Source organism: Dryobates pubescens, chromosome 8 (assembly GCF_014839835.1).
Source record: "Dryobates pubescens isolate bDryPub1 chromosome 8, bDryPub1.pri, whole genome shotgun sequence".
Lineage (NCBI taxonomy): Eukaryota > Metazoa > Chordata > Aves > Piciformes > Picidae > Dryobates > Dryobates pubescens.
Window position 1 is genome coordinate 43450473 of NC_071619.1, and position 22527 is coordinate 43472999.

At 47.2% G+C, this 22527-nt stretch overlaps 1 protein-coding gene across 1 annotated transcript; it reads left to right on the forward strand.

The window, feature by feature from the left end:
* Positions 1 to 1685: 1685 nt before the first annotated feature.
* Positions 1686 to 22327, forward strand: FKBP4 (FKBP prolyl isomerase 4). The gene is made up of 10 exons (XM_009896661.2): positions 1686 to 1972; positions 6059 to 6203; positions 8301 to 8443; positions 10884 to 11004; positions 11558 to 11714; positions 12938 to 13028; positions 13367 to 13450; positions 14143 to 14328; positions 16063 to 16302; positions 21613 to 22327. The coding sequence occupies exons 1-10, from the start codon at positions 1889 to 1891 to the stop codon at positions 21709 to 21711; spliced, it is 1350 nt and encodes a 449-aa protein (XP_009894963.2). The 5' UTR covers positions 1686 to 1888; the 3' UTR covers positions 21712 to 22327.
* The last annotated feature ends 200 nt before the right edge of the window (positions 22328 to 22527 follow it).

Sequence of the window (22527 nt, forward strand, 5' to 3'; positions counted from 1 at the left end):
TTCTCCAGGCTAAACAACCCCAGCTCCCTCAGCCTCTCCTCACAAGGCTGTGCTCAAGGCCTCTCCCCAGCCTCATTGCCCTTCTCTGGACATGTTCAAGTGTCTCAATGTCCTTCCTAAACTGAGGGGCCCAGAACTGGACACAGGACTCAAGGTGTGGCCTAACCAGTGCTGAGCACAGGGCACAATGATTTCCCTGCTCCTGCTGGCCACACTATTCCTAATGCAGGCCAGAATGCCATTGGCACAGGACTTTCTTTTGGTATCAGCTCAACTATCCTAAGCTGTTGTGCAGTTTTACACTGTCACAGAACTCCAAGCTGCATGCAGAGTCAGGACAGATGAAACATGCATACTGTCAGCACAATCTCATATACTGCTGTCAAACCTTCTGCAGCCTCTCCAGGGATGCCTCTTGAACTCAGAGGTCAGCATTGATGGGTCTGTGCCCCAAGATGGCAATGTACCTGGGAAAAGCAACTCCAGAGCACTGAGCACCAGCTTGCCAGCCTCTTTCCTTCACTGACTGACTGATGCCAGCAGCGTGCAAAGCTGCATGAGGTGGCCCAGGAAGCCAGTGACACTGGCTTGCAGTGGAAGGTTGAATGTGTTTAACAATTTTGCTTCATAGTTTCTTATGTCCAAATTCATAGACAAAACGTGGTTTTACAGTATTTGAGGTTGAAAACAATTTGGAAGAAGCAGCATACAGCCTGAGAGGTTTGTACAGATGAGAAGTGCAGATTCCTCTGCACTTGCACTAATGCTCCTCATCTTCATAGGGGGAATCTCTTTATATGGATGCATCCCCCAAGTACCCCAGCCGCAGGCAGAGGCATAACAGTGCTACTTATTCCAATGCATACAGACAAGCCAGGAACAGAGCTTACACTCTATACATCAAGCATGTCTCACCCTTCCCTTGTCCAGGGAACACTTTCCAAGCATACTTCTTAATGGGATCCTCAACCCAGCAAGCCCAGGATGACTGAAAGGCAGTTGTAGTGAGGTGTCAGTCTCTTATCCTTAGTAATAAGTGGTAAGATGGTGAGAAATAGCCTCAAGTTGCACCACGGGAGGCTTAGGTGGGATAGCTAAGAAACTTGACTAAAAGGGTTCTCAAAGCACCGGAACAGTCTCCCCAAGGAGGTGGCTGAATCCCCATCCCTGGAGGTGTTTAAAAGACGCACAGACGTGGTGCTGAAGGGCAGTGAGACTTGGCAGTTAGATAATGTTGGGCTCGATGATTGTTGAAGAGCACGGTTCTCCGATTCTATGCCCGAGCTCCAGGGGCGCACGCTCGCTGCTGGCACGCTGCTCCCATGCCCTTTGCTACGACCACTCCTGCAAGAGCCCACACGCCTGCGGTAGGCGCAAAGCACCCCAGGCATCTGCAAAGCACGGCGCAGGCACAGCAGGGCTGGCTTGGCTCTGAGGGCAGCGGCGCTGGCTCCTCCCCGCACAGCCGAGCGCACCTGCCCCGCGCCTCCGCCTCCGCCTCCGCTCCTCTATAAACCTTTCTTTCTTTCCCCTTCCCTTAGCCCTGGCCACCCAGCGTCTAGCCCAGCTCCCCCCTCGGCCAGTGACGGGCTCTCCTCCCCCCGCGGGCGATGCGCACTTTCACTCCTGCCTCTGGCATAGGCCGAGCGCTTTGCGGCAACCCAGCCGCCTCTAGAAACTTCTCGGGCCCTCCCTCTCCCCTCCCCTTCCTCCTCCCCGCCAACGGGGGGTCGGCGCTGCGGCGAAGGCAGGAGGCGCGCAGTTCCTGCCCCCGCTGCTGGGAGCCGGAGGCGCAGCGAAGCGCCGAGCAGCAGAGCGGCGGCCAGGCCGGTGCCGAGCGCGACCCGGGGCGGCCTTTCCCTGCGCAGCTGTGGCAGCGGCAGGCGGGATGACGGCGGAGGAGATGAAAGACGATGGGGCTGCCTTGGAAGGGGTGGACATCACCCCCAAGCGCGATGAAGGCGTCTTAAAGGTACTGGGCGGCTAAGAGAGGCCGCTCCCCTTCCCCACCCCGCCGGCACAGATTCGGGGGTCCCGGCGCCGGTGATGGAGGGTCCGACCCTCCTCGCCTGCCCACGGGTGCTCCGCTGTGGCTGGGGCGCGTTTCGTCCTGAGGGCAGAGGGGGCAAGGCCGTCAGCGGGCCGCCCCCGCTCGGCAGGCTCCCGCAGGGGACGGGGGGCTGCCACTAGTTCCCCCTTTGCCCCCCGCTCCTCACCCCGGGCAGGCTGGAGCCCCTGCTGCCCGCCGGGAAGCCTCGGGGCTCCAGAGGCCTGCGGAGGGCAGAGACGTTTCTCGCTGCATGCAAGCTCTTTCCTGGGGCTGGTTTGCGGTGGGCAAAGCCGGGCCGGGCTCTCCGCCTGGGTCGCGGGATGCGGTGGTTGTCCAGAGTGTTAGTTGTGGGGGGATCCCGGTCCGCCTCCCCGCCTCCCCCTGCCCCAGCCCGCAGCACGTGTTCGGGGACTGGGAATTAAAGATGGTGCCTGGGCAGGGCGCGTTGCGCCGGGCTGCACGGCCGGTGCAAGCGGTGCCGCCTTGTCTTGCCTTGGCCCGTCTTTGAGACTGAAAGTGGGGCTCTCCATCTTGGCTGGAGCGCTCCTTCAGACCTGAGATGGTGTGTTGGACACGTGGGCCTGATGTAAATGCAGCCCGGGGCGGCGGGAGCCCCAAAGGCTGCCCCTTGGTTCAGCTTCCGTGGGCAAACTAGACATTAACAGACTGCAGGTGAGGGCCACGGCAGGAGTCTGGGTTTCTGCCGTGTAGGGAGCATGCCGGTAGACAGGCTTCGCTGCTTTGTACTGAAATACCGGTTGATAAAGGAGGCAGATTTTATACTGTGAGGAGTTACGCCAACTTCCTCCATCAGTTATTTCCTATTCCCACATCTCTAGAAACTTCTTCAGTCTCTCAGAAACTTCAGTGAAGATGTTTTTATAGTCACAATAAAATTTCAGCGTTAGCTTGTTAAGAGTAAAGGAAGCACCACATCAAACAAAATTCTGGAGCCTTCTGGCTTTGAATTGTGGCTTTGCCCTAGAGGCATTGCCACCAGTTGTGGAGGGGTATTGGGGGCCAGATTGGAGGTGTGTGGTTGGCTTCTGGATTCTGCTTTCCTCTAGAGTGATATGGCGAGAGTATCAATGCTTTGCACGCAGTGCAGTCCTAGCTGTCTGCTAGTCTCCCACATCTCAGATCCCTGAGTATCGTAAAAGGCAGTGGATCTCTGCCCGTTCACTGCGGTGCCCGCCTTGTAACGATGGAGAAGCAGGAGCTGATTGTTGTCGTTTGGGTTTTCGTTGTTATTGTTTTGTTTTGCTGTGGGTTTTGTTTGCTGGGTTGGTTTTTTGTTTGGGTTTTTTTAAAGGAGGGGAAGAGAAAATATTTGCTGAAGAACTGCGGTTGTGAAAAACTCAAACACTGTGAGGTTGTAAATTGATAAAGCAGAAAAATGGAGGTCATGAAGTCCAGCCTTCATGGATTCCCCCCCCAGTAATTGTCAGAGTGCAGAAATCAAGGGTTTAACTCTGAACTAATGTGCACCAATTTTATACTGGTATCATTGAGCTATTGCCAGGAGGCTTTTAAATTTGTTGGTTAGCTTTGTATCAGAATAGTGTCCAGAGGGTTTTGTTGGTTTTTCTTACCTGGTGTTACAGCTGAATGTTCTTGCACTATTTAAAGTTTAGAAATAGAAATCTTGGCAGTCAGAATAGGAAGAGAAAAATCGGGTTTCTGCATCTGAAAGGGAGGTACAAAGCCTGTGGAGAACAGTGTTGCCATGTTGAGTATGTGAAAGACTTGAAACTTGAATTTCTCGACAGAAAGGCAAAAGAGCAATGCTATATAAACACCAAAACTCAGATCTTGGTTACTTTCACATAGGACGACTTGGTGTGACACTGCTAAGACAGGGCATGTGGTGAAACTTACTTCCATTAAATGTGGTTGCTTCAAACTGAGTTGACATTGGCTGCATTAAAACTGCTTGTTCAGTTGCAGGGTCTTTTACATGTAAGCATGATGTAGTTTAGGTTAATGATTAGAGTCACACTGGGGTTTTTATGTCTTTGTTTCCTTATCTCTCTGAGAGTGGTTGCTTGAGTTTTTGCTGTTCTTGGGGAAGAAATCAGTCGATTCGATTAGGTCTGTAATGCTAGTAAGTGCTGTAGCACTGCGGTGGTGAAGGGTAGGGGGATGGTGTGCTGTGTGAGGGCAGCCATCCCTTTGCTCTCTGATCAGGTAGTATTTTTTCCCTTTTTTCCCTGCTTCTGTTCTTTCTTCTATACATCCAAGCACGTGCTTTAAACTCGTTGAGAGTCTGGCAGAAGCTGTCTGGTGATGCCTCAGCTTTGGGTGCTAGCATTTCCGTCGTTTGCAGGGATGGTGGAAAGCAGAGTAGGAGATGGACAGCAGTTGGTTAGTTGCAAGTTGAAATCTGGGAAGGAGATTTGTAAGGGTGTGCTTCCTTCAGTAAAAAAATGATTGCTATAGGAATGTGACACTTTTTTATACCTTGTTTTTTAAAGGAGGAACAGCAATCCATACTTCTGTATGACTGCCCTCGAATAAACATGTCTCTTGCATGAACAGTATGTTTTCCATCACTCTTGCCTTCTGCTTAGCTTGGGCTTTAAGTTAGATGGTTTCAGTCACTGATGGAGAAAACTCAGAATCTGAACTGAGCAGTCTTGTTCTGGACAAGGCTTCATATCTCTGCTGTATGAGCTGTGTCAGTACTATTCTCTGTTTTCATACACATTGCAAATAAAAGCCAGAGAGATTGACTGCTCTTGCTTTTTATGTAGTGCAGATTTAGTTGAGCCCAGTCTTGCTATCTGGGCTGGGGAGCCCCTTGGAGAAAACCAGAACCTCACGGCTGTATGTGAAAGCAGAGTGCTGGGAATCTCTGTCAGTTGTGGGGAGGCAAAATTAATGTGGTAGTAATTCGTTAGCCTTACAGCATTGGCTGCTAGAACTGACCTGCACCAAGATGTGATTCTGGTAACCTGTCTTAAACTGGTTTAACTTCAGTCATCTTGGATCATGTTAGAACAGACTGCATGGGAAGACCTAGCTTGTTCTCTTGTTTAAATGTCTTGCCTGAACTTGGAGGTGATGATTGGTGTTGAGGAAAGTACCTGAAAAGGCAAAAACCCCCAAACAAAATAACAACAAAACCAAAACAAAACAGAAAACCACAAACAACCCCAAGCCCTGCCTAATTCTTTACCTAAGTTTCAAGCACGTTTGAAATCATTTGAGGAAGGGTAAGTGACCCTGCTAACTGTAGATGCAGAGAGAGAATAGAATTAACCAGATTGGAAAAGACCTTTGAGATCATCGAGTCCAACCTATCACCCAACACCATCTAATCAACTAAACCATGGCACCAAGTGCCTCATCCAGTCTCCTCTTAAACACCTCCAGTGATGGTGACTCCACCACCTCCCTGGGCAGCCCATTCCAATGGGCAATCATTCTCTCTATGAAGAATTTATTCCTAACATCCAGTCTAAACTTCCCCTGGCACAGCTTGAGACTGTGTCCTCTTGTTCTGGTGCTGGTTGCCTGGGAGAAGAGACCAACCCCCACCTGGCTACAACCTCCCTTCAGGGAGTTGTAGACAGCAAGAAGGTCTCCCCTGAGCCTCCTCTTCTGCAGGCTAAGCAACCCCAGCTCCCTCAGCCTTTCCTCACAGACCCCAGAGCTCCAGACCCCTCCCCAGCTTTGTTGCCCTTCTCTGGACACCTTCCAGCAACTCAACATCTTTCCTAAGCTGAGGAGCCCAGAACTGGACACAGCACTCAAGGTGTGGCCTGACCAGATCTCTTAAGCTGTGGCAAACTCTTGCCCATTAAGTTCCTGTATCACAGCAGAGCCATCTTGAGGTTTCTGCACTGGCAGCTCTGCTCATCTGTATAAAAACAGTCCGTTTTCAGATAGCTGAAGTAGACCTGCAAAACATCTACTGCAGATAACACGTGCATCTGAGTGACTGGAGTTAATGCCCAGCAGGCATTTAGTTTCCATCATCTTAGTGGTGTTCACTGTTTTCCTCAGGTTGTCAAGAGAGAAGGCAGTGGAACAGAGTCTCCAATGATCGGTGATAAGGTGACTGTCCATTACACAGGATGGCTTCTTGATGGCACAAAATTCGACTCCAGTCTGGACAGGAGAGACAAATTTTCATTTGACTTGGGGAAAGGTAACATCTTGTGTTTGCTGTTGATTAGTTTTGGTAACAATCAAGATGGGTTTTCCTTGCCTGTGTGGCTCCTTTGCATGTTAAAGTTGCCATTTAAACTTGTTTTAGAATAGAATAGAATTAACCAGGTTGGAAGAGACCTTCGAGATCATCGTGTCCAACCTATCATCCGACACCACCTAATCAACTAAACCATACAACCAAGCATCCTGTCAAGCCTCGCCCTGAACACCCCCAGCAGTTTTCATAGCTTGAGGTTTATTTTTCAGGGTAGTCTGGCCAGAATGACTTTGAGATTTCTTTCTGAATGAGAAAACCATGTAGCCACTTGATGAGGCTTGCTGAATGTACTGGCCTCATGCAGAGCACACTAGAGGGGAGCAAATTTGCCCTGAAGCATAGTGATAAAGGGTGGCTACACAGCCAGAATTTGCATTTTGTTGATTGGTTCATTTTGGCAAAGACTCCAGCTCAGGAGTCCTTAATTGTGAGCAGACACTGGTAGAGGGTGTGCAGGGCAGCTGCAGCTTGATGAAACGTGCCCCCTGTTTCCCTAAGTTTACAAATTAACCCAAATATGAATCTTGAAGTGGTGCATCTATTAGTTTTCACAAACTTTCAGAATGCAAAAATCAAACATCCTTGTTCCATCAAATCTTATTACTCAGTCCAAGCTTTCCCTGGCAATTCCTTGCCTTCCCCCCCACACCTTTTTTTTTTTTGATACATTCTGCAGTGTAGTGAAAATTGAGATGATGTGGAGCATGCCTATTAATAATACAAGACTAACAGAAGGCCTGCTTGATTGAGTTGAAAGGAGCAGCACAGAGAACTTGAGTAAGAGATAGGATTTTGTTACTTGAGGTTCCATGTTTCTGTTCACTTTTGGCTTTGGAAGGAATACTGCTACTCCTATTTTCCTCTGCCTTTCTGTTACAAGTGCATGTAACTTCTGGTTGCCACTCATGCTGCTCTTTGCCAATTCATAAAGTATAGAGAGAAAAGGCTGTTGGATTGGATTCAAATACAAGCAAGCAATCCCTTACCCTTCTTCTTGGGAGTGTTTATTTCCTCACTCTTGAGATTGTGGCAAGTGTTTCAGCATGTCTGTGTTCACATGGTTTGGATTCTCTAATAGGCAAGGAAATGAGGACAGGAAGCAATTGGTGTACCTACAGTTGCAGACTGATAGGGATTGAAAGGCACTTTGGGGGAATAATCTAGTTCAGCCCCTCTGCCAAAGCATGTTTGTCTAGACCAGGCTGCACAGGGCCATGTCCAGGTGAATTTTGAAAGTCTTCAGAGAAGGAGACTTCACAACTCTGTGGGTAGCCCAGTCCACTGCTCTGGCATCCTCAAAGCAAAGCCTTTACTTAAAGGTTTAGGTTGAGCTGTTGCCTGTAGTCCTGTCACTGGACACCACTGCAAAGAGCCCAGCCTCATTCTCTTGGCACCTGCCCTTTAAATATTTATGAACATTGGTAAGCTCCCCTGTGTCTGCTCTTCTCCAAGCTAGAGAGCCCCAGGTGACTCCCTTAGTAATCTTCATGGCCCTCCACTGGACTCTCTCCCTGTCTCTTGAACCGGGAAGACTGAACTGCATACAGTACTCCAGATGAGGCCTCACCAGGGCAGAGGGGAACCTCCCTCAGCCTGCTTCCCACACTTCTAATGCAGACCATTTGCCTTCTTGGCCTCAAGAGCATGCTGCTGGCTCACGGTGAACTCGTCCACCAGCACTCCCAGGTCCTTCTCTCCAGAGCTGCGTTGCAGGTAGCCTGCACTGATGCATGGAGTTACTGTTCCCCACATACAGGACTCTACGCTTGCCAAACTCTGTGAGGTTCACCTCTGCCTAATTCTAAAGCCTGTTCAGGTCTTTTTCAGTAGCAGTACAGCCTAGTGGTGTGTCCCAATTTTGTATCTTCCTTTAGTCCAGGTGGTTAAGGAAGGTGTTAAATAGAACTGGACTCAGTCTTCACTATTGCTGCTCTGCCTTAGCTTTTGTATACCTGAAGCGACAATGTTGAGTTTCACAGCTGCTGACCCCTTCCATGTATGCCTAACAGCCATGTGATTGCAATTTGACTTGCATAGGTGAGGTGATCAAAGCATGGGACATCGCTGTGGCAACGATGAAGGTCGGCGAGATCTGTCGGATTACATGTAAACCCGAATACGCCTATGGCTCGGCTGGGAGCCCCCCAAAGATCCCTCCCAATGCCACACTGATCTTTGAGGTAAGTGAGAGAGTAACTCAAACTGTGTGCTTGGAAAATAAAAAACCCAGTTTCACTGTAGGTGATGCCCTTTCAAAACAGGAATGTTTGGGTTTCTAAAGTGAGAAATATGGTCAGTTAGGGTAATGTGGGCAGAGCACAGAGTCCAGGCTGGCTGCTGCTGATCAGCAGTGGCCCTTATCTTGGAGTTTTACAATGCTTGATGTGTCCAGTGGTGATTTTAATTTTGCAGTTATGGAGTGATTGACTGTGGAGAGTACAGGCTGGGAGAGTGGACTGTCCCTGTAGTGGACTCTGAAGTAGTTGAAAAAATGTTTACTCCTTTTGGCACTTCATGGGACTCAGAGTAATGAAAATTTGTGTTAAATGTTACAAAATTTCCAACCACAGAGCGCTTCATGTCCTTGCTGATAACTTCTTATATCTTGTTTTCTTTGCAACATTAACACAATCTTTTATGAGCTATCTGGAAGGCAGAAGTGGCAGTTACCCTGTATGAACTGCCACAATATAAAGTGTATTTGAACAGCCCTGCAACTCTGAGCTGTTTTGAGGTGCCTGAAAGCACTGTAAGAACAGTTCAAATTCAGGTTGCTTATGGATTAGCAAAGGGTCTCTCTGGATCCAAACCATGTTGGATCAGTCATCATCATAGGCTCTTGGTCCCTGTGATGTGTAGCAGTGTTGAGATTGGTGCCTGAGTAACACTGGTTTTACAATCCACATGGACAGTTGGTCTCCTCAGAGATGAACTTCATAAAATCACAGAATCAGAATTGTTTTGGTTGGAAAAGACTTCAAAATCATCAAGATCAGCCATTATCTGACTACTGTGTTCCTCAGCACCACATCTCCAAAGTTTTTCAAGCTCTCTAGGGATGGGGATTCAACCACCTCCCTATGGAGCCTATTCCAGTGTTTTAGAACCCTTTCAGTCAAGAAGTTTTCTCTTACAGCCAACCTAAATCTCCCCTAGTGCAGCTGAAGGCTATTTCCTTTTGCCCTGTCATTTCCTGTTTGGGAGGCAAGACCAACTCTCACCTTGGTCCAACTTCCTTTCAGGTGGTCATAGAAGGAGGTGGTCTCCCCTCAGCCTTCTTTTCTTCAGTCTAAACAGCCCCAGTTCCATCAGCTGCTCCTCGTAAGACCTGTTCTCCAGACCCTTCACCAGCTGCTTTGCCTTTCTGGACCTGCTCTGGCACCCTGATGTCAGTGTAGTGAGGCCCCCAAAACTGAATGCAATACTCGGTGTGTCCTCGACAGCGATGAGTCTGGGGACAATGCCATCCCTGGTCTTGGTGTTCACACATTTTTCCTAAAGCAGGAACACTACTGGCTTGTATTGGCCAGATGTCAACCTGCACCCCAGGCCTTTCTTTCACTGCTGGGCAGCTTTCCAGTCTCTGTTTGAAGCCTGGACCGTTGTGTCTGATTGTTGTACCCTAGTTGCAGGACCCAGCACTTGGCTTTGTAAAACCTCATACAATTGGCCTTGGCCTACTGATGCAGCCTGTCTGGGTCCCTCTGCAGAGCCTTCCTACCAGAGCAGATCAACATTGCTGCCTGTTACAGTGTCATCCACAGACTTACAGAGGGAGCACTTGATCCCCTCTCATCCAGAGAATTGATAAAGATGTTAAGCAAGACCCAGCCCTGGGGAACACCACCTGTGAGTGGCCTCTAACCAGATTTAACTCTGTTCACCACAGCTCTCTGGGTGCATCTGTCCCAGCCAGTTTTTTCCCCAACATGGTAAAAATGGCCTCCATTCCAAGCACTGTAAGGTTGATCTGAATTTGACCCTAGATGGAGTTAAGGGTCTAATCAGATCTTTAGAATAAGAATTGCATCTTTACTTATCCTTCTCCTTTTGTCCTTGCATTACTTCCAAACCTCCCTAGCCGTTGGATGCCGTGATGCTACCAGTAATACAGCTTGACTGTAGAGTAAGGATGTGACAGCTTCTGATCAGTGTGGTAGCTGAGAGCATGTTCTTCAAGGCTTAATACCCTCAGAAAGTATTTTCCATCCTATCAAGAAATCAAACAATACCTCAACTCCAAAACCCACTATCCATTCCTGTAGCCTGCCTGCAGAAGTGCTATGAAAGAAGCCAATAGTGTCTTCTTTTTGCTGCAGTTGCTGAGCATCATGACTCATGTAAGCTTTATTCACAAGCCAGGTTCACAAGCCTTTCAGTTAAAGTATCTGATGTGCAGCATTGGGAGACCTAATATTGCCAAGGGGGAAAAGCCACACCAGCTTGAATACAATGTGGAACTCTTCATCCGGTGTCTGCTGCACGTAGCATAGTATCTTGCAGGATAGTGACTGGTCCTGGCTCCCTGAACACCTCCAGTTTCAGAGATCTCTGTAGAACAGAATCTGTGACTTACTGATTGGATGTGATGAGAATAAATGCACCACCTTCCCTCCACAGATAGAACTTTTTGAGTTCAAGGGGGAGGACCTCACTGATGATGAAGATGGTGGCATCATCCGGAGAATCCATAAAAAAGGGGAAGGCTACTCCAAGCCCAATGAGGGTGCACTTGTAGAGAGTAAGTATGTTACACAAACAGAAAACAGGCTTACCATGTGGGAGGGCAGAATGTTTTTCCTGATCTACAACTTCTTGCTCTGACAGGGCTGGTTTTTTCCCCCCATGCCAATTTGACAAGTTGTATTAAGCTTTCATTCTGATTTCTAGCAAGGTTTTTATTTCCAAGCAGCAACTGTGTTCTCCAGAGGTACTGCATCTGATAAAATGTTTACCTGATCACAAAAGGTAGACTACTAATACACTTTTTCCATTTGCTGAGGAGCAAGAGGGAGATATAGTTCTGACATTGGAGTGAGAGGGAGTAAAACCCAAACAAACCCCCACAAACATAAATGAACAAGACCAGGAGGGTGTATTAAGTTTAGCAGCAGAAGTGGTTTTGCTGCCAGTAGCCACCATGCATAGGTAGCTGTGGAGAGAGTTGAAAACCAGAAAAAGGCTATTTAGGAGGAGGCTTTCCTACTGCTTGCTTTATCTGTGCTACCATTATCATCCATGGGTATCTTCTGATTTTTCTCTGGTGGTTCTGTTGGTGTTGTCTTTGTTCCCAGTCCAATTCGAAGGCCGGTGTGGAGACCGTGTGTTTGACAGGCGGGAGCTGCAGTTTGAGATTGGAGAAGGTGACGACTATGATATTCCACATGGTCTGGAGAAAGCAATCCAAAAAATGGAGAAATCAGAGGAATCTGTGTTCTATCTCAAACCCAAGTATGCTGGCTCTTTTGTTACTTGAAAGGCTTAAACTAAGCATGTGGGAAGAGCGAAGTGTTTGGTGATAGCGTACTTTGGCTTTGTTCTGTGCCGTGGTAAAAACTTGATCAGCCCCAAAAGTTGTGTGAGAGATGCATGAAGCTCAGATGGCTTTGCCACTTGGTTCTGAAGTAGTAGCACTCCTAAAGATGTTTACTTCAGCCTCTGATCTTGATGAAAGTTAAATAAAAATACTGTTACTCTCTTCACCTCAGATTGTTGTGGTCCCTCTTAACAAAACAATACTTACTTGTAAAGAAGTACATAGGAAGATACCTAAATAGCAGCCTCACTATAGAAAAAGAGCTCATGAGTCTTCTGAGCAGCCCTGTTGTTACCAGATGGCTAGTCTTATGGTTATTACAAAACACTGGAAAGAAATCCTTTGTCAGTAGAAAATGTTCACTGGAGTTGTGAGGGCTTTTTGAAAAGAATGTAAAGATAATCTTGTGAGATACAAGGCAAAGCTGCATTCAAATCTTGGACCATTATGAGAACTCTGAGACATAGGACTGCCCACTGTTGTGACTTGGGTATAAGCAGAATTTCTCTGCACAGTGAGAATGTCTGAAACAAGTGGAGTTTGTAGTGATTGATTCCCCAAAACTATGTTTTCAGACTGTCAGTTTTTGAAACAGGAACTGAACCTAATGGGAAAAGAAGCAAAGCCATCTGGTCTCAAGGATATTGCTGCTAATATGCAGCTTCTTGGTGGAATAGCAGAGCCTTTCTGTAGCCATTTACTAATTAGTAAGCTGGTAGGCAGTATGTTAAGTGTGCAGCTGTTCACTTAATCTGTATTTACAATTCTCCCTGCTTTTCTGACAACAGCAGTAAAATACAGGTGCTCTGAAGGAAACAGCCAGTTTCAGACCATGACTGCAAGATGTGTGTAACTTGGAAGTTTTTTCCCTTAATGGAAAGAACTTGGCTTTTCCTTCACATCAGATGAAAAGAATAGAGATGATAAATTAGAGGTTAACAGCATTAAAACCTTGTGCTTACTGATTTTATAGTAGAATCCAGAATTCTTCAAGCTGGTAGCTCTTGTAATAAGAGTGTATAGGCATTCTGGATTTGCCTGGGGGGTTTGCCTCCACCTTCCTATGTAGCAAGTATGGCTGGATGGATAGTTCTTGAACTCTGGGTTCTTTTTTCTTTCTCCCTCCCCAATCTTACAGCTATGGTTTCGGAAGTGCTGGGAAGGAGAAATTTCAGATTCCTCCAGATGCTGAGCTACAATATGAAGTGAAACTCAAAAGCTTTGAGAAGGTAGGAGCAACAGATGGAAGTCCCAAAGAGATTGGGAGGTGGGGGAAGAAGAGGAGATGCAGCTTAAACATTGCAGTCCTTGAACATTGATCTGAAATAGGGCAGCCACTGTTAACAGGGAGAATGACACAAGGGGAGGTCTTGGGCTGAATTTACCCTCATTCTTACTGCATCCCTGTTTGTTGCCATCACTGTCACTCCTGCTCTAGCCCAGTTTCCTGTAAGCAGTGCAAAACTGCTTTCCCAAACCAGTCTCTACTACACTGTTAGTGGGAAGCAGCATGGCCACTTGGTTTCCTCAGGAGTTTCACTGTCTTGAACTGTTCCTGTTCGGCTAGGCTAAGGAGTCCTGGGAAATGAACACAGATGAAAAGCTGGAACAAAGCAGCATTGTGAAGGAGAGAGGCACTCAGTACTTCAAGGTAAATTAACAGTCCCCAGTAGTATTTCTTAGTCCATCCTTGTCATAGGCTGATAATGATGATGATAGCTTCTGTCATTTCAGAGTAGTGGTTGTGGCAGTCTCTGCGATGCTTTACAGGGAGGACTGGAGGGAAAGGTGGCTTTAGGGGAGGAAAAAAGGCCTTACAGTTAGAATGTGCAAAGAATTAACTCTGCAGAAAGTTCTCTGTCAGAGCTGTTTGCTGTATCTACAGGTAATTGAGGCATACATTGAATAGCAATAAGGTTACAGCATTAAAGTTCTGGTTTTGGGGTAGTGCTGTGAAGGAGCAACGTTCATTTGGGTAGAAATGTGTGGGAAGCTGGCTCAAAGTGACCAGCTAAAAGTAGATTAATTCATTATCTTCATGGCACAGCAATAGTTGTGCTGATTGAAAATGCCCTTTCTTCCTTCTTCTGTATCAAAAATTGGATACAAGGTGGGAGAGTGGAGTATCAGTGCTGTCCTAGACCCCTAGCTATAATGGGGAGCCAGTAAATATTCCTGAACTGTTTTCTGATCCTAAGCAGGAATGGCTTTCAGCGGTAGTGTATTTTTGACAATAGAAGTTATTTTCTGGTGGAATTTTTTCAGTCTATTGCTCAAGGTAAGTATAAGGGGTGAGAGGGAGACAGGATAATCTGTGTGCTAATTGAACAACATCTATTACAGGAGGGGAAGTACAAACTGGCAGCCTTACAGTACAAGAAGATTGTGTCATGGCTGGAGCATGAATCGGGACTCTCCGACGAGGAGGAAACAAAAGCCAAAAGCTTGAGGCTTGCTGCCCACCTTAATCTGTCTATGTGCCATCTCAAACTGAAGGAATACTCCCAGGCTTTGGAGAACTGCAACAAGGTAGTAAAGGGTTTACTTATTCTTAAGCTCCACAAGCAATCTAACAGTTCTATCTCTTGCTTTAACGATATAAGGGGTAGAAGGCCAAGTGGTGTTTGACCTTTATTGGCAGCTGGGTGGTACTGAATATGCAGTGTGAATCATAGAATGCCTTGGGTTGGAAGGCATCTTAAAGATGAGCTAGTTCCAACCCCCCTGCCATGGGCAAGGACATGTTCTACTAGACCAGGTTGGACAAGGCCTTGAGCAAACTGACCTTGAACGCTTCTGGGGAGGGGGCATCTGCATCTTCCCTGGGCAACTTGTTCCAGGGTCTCACCACCCTCACAATAAAGAACTTCTTCCTAGTATGTCATCTACCCTTTTCCAGCTTAAAGCCATTACCCCTTGTGCTATCACTACAAACACTTGTAAAAAGTCCCTCCCTAGCTGTCTTGTAGGCTGCCTCCAGGTACTGGAAGGCTGCTTTAAGGTCTCCTGATGCCTCCTTTTCTCCTGGTTGAACAGCCTCAACTCTCACAGCCTGTCCCCATAGAGAGGGTGTTCCAGCCCTCTGATCATCTTTGTGGCCTTCTCTGTAGCCACAGCAATAATTCAGTATCCTCCTTGTGTTGGGGGCTGCAAAACTGGACACAGTGCTCTGGTGGGCTCTCACATGAGTAGAGAGGGAGAATCACTTCCCTTATCCTGCTGGTCACACTTCTTTTGATGTAGCCCAGGATATGGTTGGCCTTCTGGGCTGCAAGCAAACTTTGCTGGCTGATGTTATTTCTGTAATTGCTGTCTTTGGAATGTCTTCCACTAATTTGCTGCTACATGGAAAATACTGAAATATTTAGACACTACAAGCACTAGGATGTGGTGAAGGTAGTCATGTTGTTAGAAGTCCTTCAAAGAGCTGGAACAGAGCCAGGACTAAGTCTCAGACTTGATGCTTTGCTGTCAAATAGAGCAGAATAAACCAGGTTGGAAGAGACCTTCAGGATCATCACATCCAACCTATCATCCAACACCATCTAATCAACTAAACCATGCAACCAAGCACCCTATCAAGTCTCCTCCTAAACACCTCCAATGATGGTGACTCCACCACCTCCCTGGGCAGTCCACTCCAATGGGCAGTCACTCTCTATGAAGAATTTCTTCCTAACATCCAGCCTAAACCTCCCGTGGCACAGCTTGAGACTGTATCTTCTTGTTCTGTTAGTGGTTGCCTTGGAGAAGAGACCAACCCCCAGCTGGCTACAACCTCCCTTCAGGAAGTTGTAGAGAGCAAGGAGGTCTCCCCTGAGCCTCCTCTTCTCCAGGCTAAGAAACCCCAGCTCCCTCACAGGGCTGTGCTCCAGACCCCTCCCCAGCTTTGTTGCCCTCCTCTGGACACCTTCCAACAACTCAACATCTTTCCTAAACTGAGGAGCCCAGAACTGGAGACAGGACTGAAGGTGTGGCCTAACCAGTGCAGTATACAGGGGCACAGTGACCTCTGACTTCCCTGCTCCTGCTGGCCACACTGTTCCTGATGCAGGCCAGGATGCCCTCTTGTACCATAACTAAACAGTCTTTGTGCTTACTCCTCCTCTTGTATTGACTCATATTATTAGTAAGCCCCAACAAGACTGCATCAGAAGGACAATTTCTAGCTGTCTCTAGTTCTCTGACTGTATATTATTTTAAGAAGACTAGAAAGAGGAATACTCTTTGTGGATGTGACTCTCTTTGTCTGTTGTGATTCAGGCTCTGGAGCTGGATAGCAACAACGAGAAAGGGCTGTTCCGGCGCGGGGAAGCGCACTTGGCCGTCAATGACTTCGAGTTGGCCCGAGGAGACTTCCAGAAAGTGATACAGCTTTATCCAAGCAACAAAGCTGCCAAAGTGCAGCTGGTCACCTGTCAGCAAAAAATACGGGAGCAGCATGAGAAGGAGAAAAAAATGTATGCTAACATGTTCCAAAGGCTTGCAGACAAAGACTTAAAGGTAAGTACCCTGCTCCAGGACACCGCAAGAGGTGGCGGCGTGTCGGGCGGGGAATAGCGCTGTGGGTATTCAGCTTACCTTTTGGTACAGATAAACACGGTGGGAGGACACTCAAGTAGCTTCCTCTAGTGGAGGGGGGAAAACTGGAGCTAACCAGCAATCAGTGATGAGGCCATCTTGTGTGAACAAGACAACTGGCAGTACCAAGCGTTGCACAGAATGCTTTGACTTCTTTCAATAGATTTTGCAGCAGAGCAGTGTTAATCAGAAAGCAATTGAAGTAGTGAGGTGTAGATATGATAGCAGTCAAGAACTGAAGAAACTACCTTCAGTCTGTTCAGTCTGGAGAAGAGAAGGCTCAGAAGTGACCTAATTGTGGCCTTCCTGTATCTGAAGGGGGCTACAAGAAGGCTGGGGAGGGACTTGTCAGGATCTCAGGTAGTGATAGGTCTAGGGGGAATGGAATGAAGCTGGAGGTGGGGAGATTCAGGCTGGAGGTGAGGAGGAAGTTCTTCCCCATGAGAGTGGTGAAGCCCTGGGATGGGTTGTCCAGGGAGGTGGTTGGGGCCCTGTCCCTGGAGGTGTTTAAGGCCAGGCTGGCTGAGGCTCTGGCCAGGCTGATCTAGTGTGGGGTGTCCCTGCCCATGGCAGGGGGGTTGGAACTAGATGATCCTTGTGGTCCCTTCCAACCCTGACTGATTCTATGATACCTTGAAGAGAGTATTCCTAAAGAAATTCTAAACAAATGTCTCTCCTGATGCTTGAGTGGCTCATCTACTGGAGACCTGTGTGTTGTACAGATGGTGTTGAGCATGACCTTCACTTGGAGACATTAAGATGTAGATGATGCTGTCCATCTCAAATGTCACAGGTTGATATGAAGCATCAGAATTCAGACTCTCAGAAATTCACTATATAGTCTGTGGATAGTTTTCCCACTAAATTTCAGTGGAATTGCAGTGAATACTAGTTCAGCTAACAAAGGCAGTGTTTGAAGATGGCTGTTACCTGTACAGGTTGTATGAGTTAGCAAGAAACACTCAAAGTTGTCTGCAAGAACCACAGAAAACATTGCCTGAAGTTTGAAGGTGCAGAAGGAACAGGTGATCTTGTAACTTCCAAGACAAACCTGGGATTTCTATCACACTCAGATTGTCTCAGTAGCATTTGCATCTTGTGAGGTTATTTTCAGAGATCTTTGTGTCCACCTACCCTAGAATATACACAGAAAATCTAGCTAATTGTCAGAGGCTGGGTACATCAGTTCCTGTGGATGAGAGTCCTTGAGTCTGTCCAGGAGCCCACTGTCCTCACTTGTGGATCCTGACAATGCAGCTGAGACTCACTGTTTCCTACATGAAACACTTCACAAATCTCTCTCTCCCCTAGTCTTTCAAAAGGAGAAATACCTGAATCAACCTGCCCCTCAGAGGTAATGGGAGATGTATTCCATTCCTCATAGTAGACATATAGTAAGTGTAGGGCAATCACCCCTAGCTGGGTGGTTGGGTGGGCAAGCTGTTCTGTTTGTGGTGTTTGGTTGTGGATGTCACTTGTTTTGCTGTTTGGGTTTTTTTAGGGGGAGGATTTCTTGTTTAGGGCTTTTTTTTTTCCTGCAAAGAGTAGCCATAGTTCTGTGGATGTGGTTCTGCTTCTCCTGGAGAAGTGTAAGCAAACACATCAATGTTCATTTTGTCAGACATCTGGAATAGGCTCCCCAGGAAGTTGGTTGAAGCCCCTGGAGGTGTTGAAAAGGTTCAGAGGTGTGCTGAGGGACATGGTCCAAGCACCAGACTTGGCAGAGTTAAATAATGGTTGGACTTGAAAGTCTGCAGTGATTCTGTTGTCCTTGTAGTTACATATCTGGCTAAAGCAGCCTGGTGTCAGCAGTCCTCACTTACTGTTGTTGGAGTCTGGAAGAAAGTACTCTCTCTTTTTTGATAGTGCTGTGTATAGCACCGGGACCAGTGCTGGTTAGTATCAATGACAGGACAGGGAGGTGCAGCACACTCTCAGCAAGTCTGCAGATGACATCAAGCTGAGGGGTGCAATTGGTAAGACTGAAGGATGGGATGCTGTCTAGATGGGTTAGAGAGAAGTGGGCTAAGGAGAACCTCATGAGGTCCAGTAAGTGCAAAGTCCTGCACCTGGGTTGGGGTAACCTTTGATTTCAGTACAGGTAAGAGTAGCCCTGCAGAGAAGTTCTTGGGTGTAGTGGTTGGTGAGGAGCTGGACATGAGTCAGCAATGTGCACTTGCAGCCCAGAAGGCAGATTGCATCCTGGGATGCGGTAGATTGAGAGAGATGATTCTGCCACTCAGCTCTGGTGAGACCTCATCAGGAGTACTTTGTCCAGCTCTGGGGCCCCCAACACAAGAAGGGTATGGACCTGCTGGAGCAGGTCCAGAGGAGGACTGGAGCACTTCTGCTATGAAGACAGGCTGAGAGAGTTGGTGCTGTTCAGCCTGGAGAAAAGAATGCTCTGGGCAGGCCTAACAGCAGCATTTCAGTATCTGAAGAGGACCTACAAGAAAGCTGGGGAGGAGCCACTTATGTGGCAATAGGACAAGGGGCAGCAGTTTTAAACTAGAGCAGGGCAGTTTCAGATTGGACACAAGGAGAAGGTTATTCACAGTGAGAGTGGTGAGGTACTGGAACATGTTGCCCAGAGGTGTGGTGGAGGCCCTATCCCTGGAGGCATTTGTGGTCTAACTTGATGGGGCCCTGAGCAACCCTGATCTAGTTGGAGATGTCCCTGCTTACTATAGGGAGGCTGGACAAGATGACCTTTGAGAGTCTCTTCCAACCCAATGCATTCTGTGATAGCCATGCATCTTTACTTTTGGCAGGCTCTAATGAAGAATCTTGGTAAGGAAAAAGATTCTGCAGCTGAGCCAGAAGTGGCTCACTGTTGGGCAGCTGCATTTCTGGAATTGCAGAGTTTAGTTGCCAGATGTCAGTTTCTGCTGTGCAGGGTCCTTCTAGCTAGCACAGTTTAGAATCTGACTTCCTCCACTAGGTGGGAGGTGTGGTACACAGCAGGAGTGTTGTTTAGGGAGGAAAAGTGGGTAGCAATGGGAAGTATGGAAGGGACTATCCTTATGTCTTCAAAAGGTCCAGCTCAGCCCCTAAGGCAGCTGGTAGAGCTGTGTTCCTGGCTCTCAGTCCTTGTATTGCAGACTGATTGCGATACCGCAAAGGAATGGTGCTTAGTTCCAGCTTCCCCATCTGCTTTGGAAAGAATCAGCTTAGAGTCAGAGTCACTCAAGTTGGAAAAGACCCTTGAGATCATAGAGTCAAACTGTTAACCCAGTGCTACCAAGTCCACCACTAAGCCCTGTGCCTCAGCACCGCATCTTGCCTGTCTTTTAAACACCTGCAGGGAGGGTGGCTCAGCTGCTTCCCTGGGCAGTCTTCTCTAGCACTTGACAACTCTTTGGGGAAAGAAATTGTTCCTAATATCCAATCTAAACATCCTCTGGTGCAAGTTGAAGCCATTTCCTCTCCTCCTATCACTTCTTACTAGGGAGAAGAGACTGACCCTCCCTCACCTCACTCCAACTTGCAGGAAGAAGAGAGCAAGGAGGTCTTGCCCTTACTTTCCTTTACTTCAGGCAACTACCCCAGTTCCCACATCTCCTCCTCAAAAGACTTGTGCTCTAGACCCATGTCTGTTGTGGGTTTTTTTGGAAGGTCTTTCTTTTCCACCATTATCAGTGTCTTATGTTGCAGTGAGGGCCCCAAAACTGAACCCAGTGCTCACGATGTCTCCTCACCAGTGCAGGGGACAGTCACTTTCCCTGGTCCTGCTGGTCACAGTATTCCAGATACAGGCCAGGATGCTGCTGTTCTGGTTCTTTGTCCTCAGTAGTTGGATGATCTTATTGATGTGCTTGTGCTCACATTGGTTTTTCTTGGAGCCATCTGCCCTGATTTAAACAAATGCAGTTTTATATGAAAAAGAGATTACTGGAATATGGAGCTGTAAACAAAGGACTCTTGCTCCCTGGGTCAGTCCTGGGGACTTTCTTGGAGGGAGGAAAGAAAAGCCAAACACACAACACACACACAACCCAAACAAACATAAAACCCCCACCCCACACCCAAAACACCAACAACACAGACCCCAACGTTTCCCTGCTAATCCATTTATGGTGTTGCTCAGATAGTGGCTGTGGGAGAATTCCCTAAGTTATGGAGAAAGAGGATTTGTTTACAGAATGCTGTCTGAGCAGGCAGCCTGTACTCCGGATATCTGCCTAGCTTACCATCTGTTGGAGCTCAACAGCCACTCTGGCATCAGTGGTTCTTTTCATGACTTGCTCACATATGTGAGGTGTGAATTTTCAACCTCCAGGCTGTTTTTCACTTTACCTGAAGGCCAGGTTTGCTAGCTGACAGATTTTCTGTGGAGAGGAGGCTTTGCTCTTGTTTCACAGGCATTCTTTGGCTGTAGCTTCTTGCTGAAGATGAGTTGATTTAACACTTTAAGGATTCTCCCCCTCTGATCTCTTTCTGTTCCCCTCCCTCAACACTGTACTTACATCTTTGCTTGCTCCTGCCTGGTTCTCATCTCACTTCATAATAAAGAGGTGCTTTAGGGTGCTAGGCTGACAGGTGGAAGACCAATCTCATTGTGCTGTCTCTTGAGATGAGCAGGACAAGACATTTCTGCCTCCCTTTGAGTGCAAGGTCAGAGTGTGCAGGTTGTGTCCCACTGTAAAAACTGATCTCAGACCCTTACCACGTGGCTGCCTGCTCCCCACACCTCTTCCTTTGGACTGGAAGGTACAGCAAGGAGAGGACTTTAAGAGCAGCCACCTTGTCAGACTAGACTTTCTATTAGCTAAGCTCTTAAAGGACATCAAGTGACTGTTGTCCAGTTGAAGTTACTCTTCATGAAACTAGTTGTCCAACAAGTATTTTACTGTGTATCAAGTCCAAGTGTGTGTCGTGCAGGTTGGGGGTGGGGTATGGGAACTGCAGAGATTGAACCAAATGCCGTTGGTCTCTGTGCAGAAGCTTCCTAAATGAATGTCTGCGTTGGGGCAAGCATGTGCATTTCATTCTGACTCACAACAATCTAACACCAGCATTGTTTCTCAGCCTTCTCTAAACTGCTGCTGATTTCTGAGATGCAGAAAAAAGGCAAAGAAATGGTTGTTTTGTCTTGGCTGAAGGCCCTGATTCAGCCTTGCGGGGAGCCCAGGTTTCCCTGAGAGAAAACTCAAATACTGTTTGTGGTGGTGTTTGCAAATGCTGGCAACTTTGTGTAACAAAGGACTGTATTTTCTTCTTGTCTCTGTTCAGTCAGCTGCTACTCTTCAGACCAGACACACTGAAGATGCAGAAATGGAAGATGGGCAGAATGGAGTGGAAGAGAAATCGGAAGTTCACACAGAAGCATAAACCAAACCCTATTCCATTAGTTTTGTAAATGAAATAATTTCCAGTGAATTAGACCTTTATTTTTCTACCTGGTTGGACAGTGGCTTCAGGGGAGCAGAGTCTGAAGCCACCACACCACAGTCAGTTCCAGTGTTCTATGTTGGTTGAAGAACCTGAGTGGCAGCATAAATCTGGTTTAATCCTAGGGACTTTATTTATTCATTCAGCCTCTGTTACTGTTCAGGTTCTGTCTGGATTTACTTTGCTTGGTTTATTTGCATTTTGCCATTGGTGTTTATCTCTCTTTGGATCCAGCTCACTTTAATCCCAGGTTCTGCTTCCTAAATTTTACTTCTTTAAAGTAATGGGCCTTTTCCTGGAGTCCTCACACGAGGCCTGAGAACAGATTGTCGTTCCCAGTTCTGCCTTGGCATTGCCCTGTCCCTTCTGCTCGGTAGGGAGTCCTTCCAGTAAGTGTTGTATCCTTTCTTGTATGCCTCCTGTTTGCAACTCGCTGATGGTGAAGACTGTGAAGTCCTAGCTTAAGTAATAAAGCTGCAATTAAACTCAAGAAAATCGAACTTCTTGTGGGTTTTATTGGAATCTGCACAGAATTAAGAGACCTTCCCTGTGGTGATTTGGTGTGTTCTCATCCGTGTAGCTGCATGCCAGCTTCAGAACCAGAGTGTTTTTCTGTTTATAGAAAATTCCCACAGTAATTGGTCATTTACCCATGGTTTAGAGAGAGGAAAAATACACTGCTGAAAATCATACAAAAAGCAAGGTTGTAACTTATACATGGTTTATTTTCTGTTCATACAGCAACCTTCCTCTTCA

Excerpts from the sequence above, each read along its gene's own strand:
- FKBP4 (XM_009896661.2), top strand. The coding sequence starts at position 1,889 with ATGACGGCGGAGGAGATGAAAGACGATGGGGCTGCCTTGGAAGGGGTG. Across the intron at positions 11,005-11,557 it reads TGAGGGTGCACTTGTAGAGA|TCCAATTCGAAGGCCGGTGT; the intron begins GTAAGTATGTTA and ends CTTTGTTCCCAG. Across the intron at positions 11,715-12,937 it reads GTGTTCTATCTCAAACCCAA|CTATGGTTTCGGAAGTGCTG; the intron begins GTATGCTGGCTC and ends CCAATCTTACAG.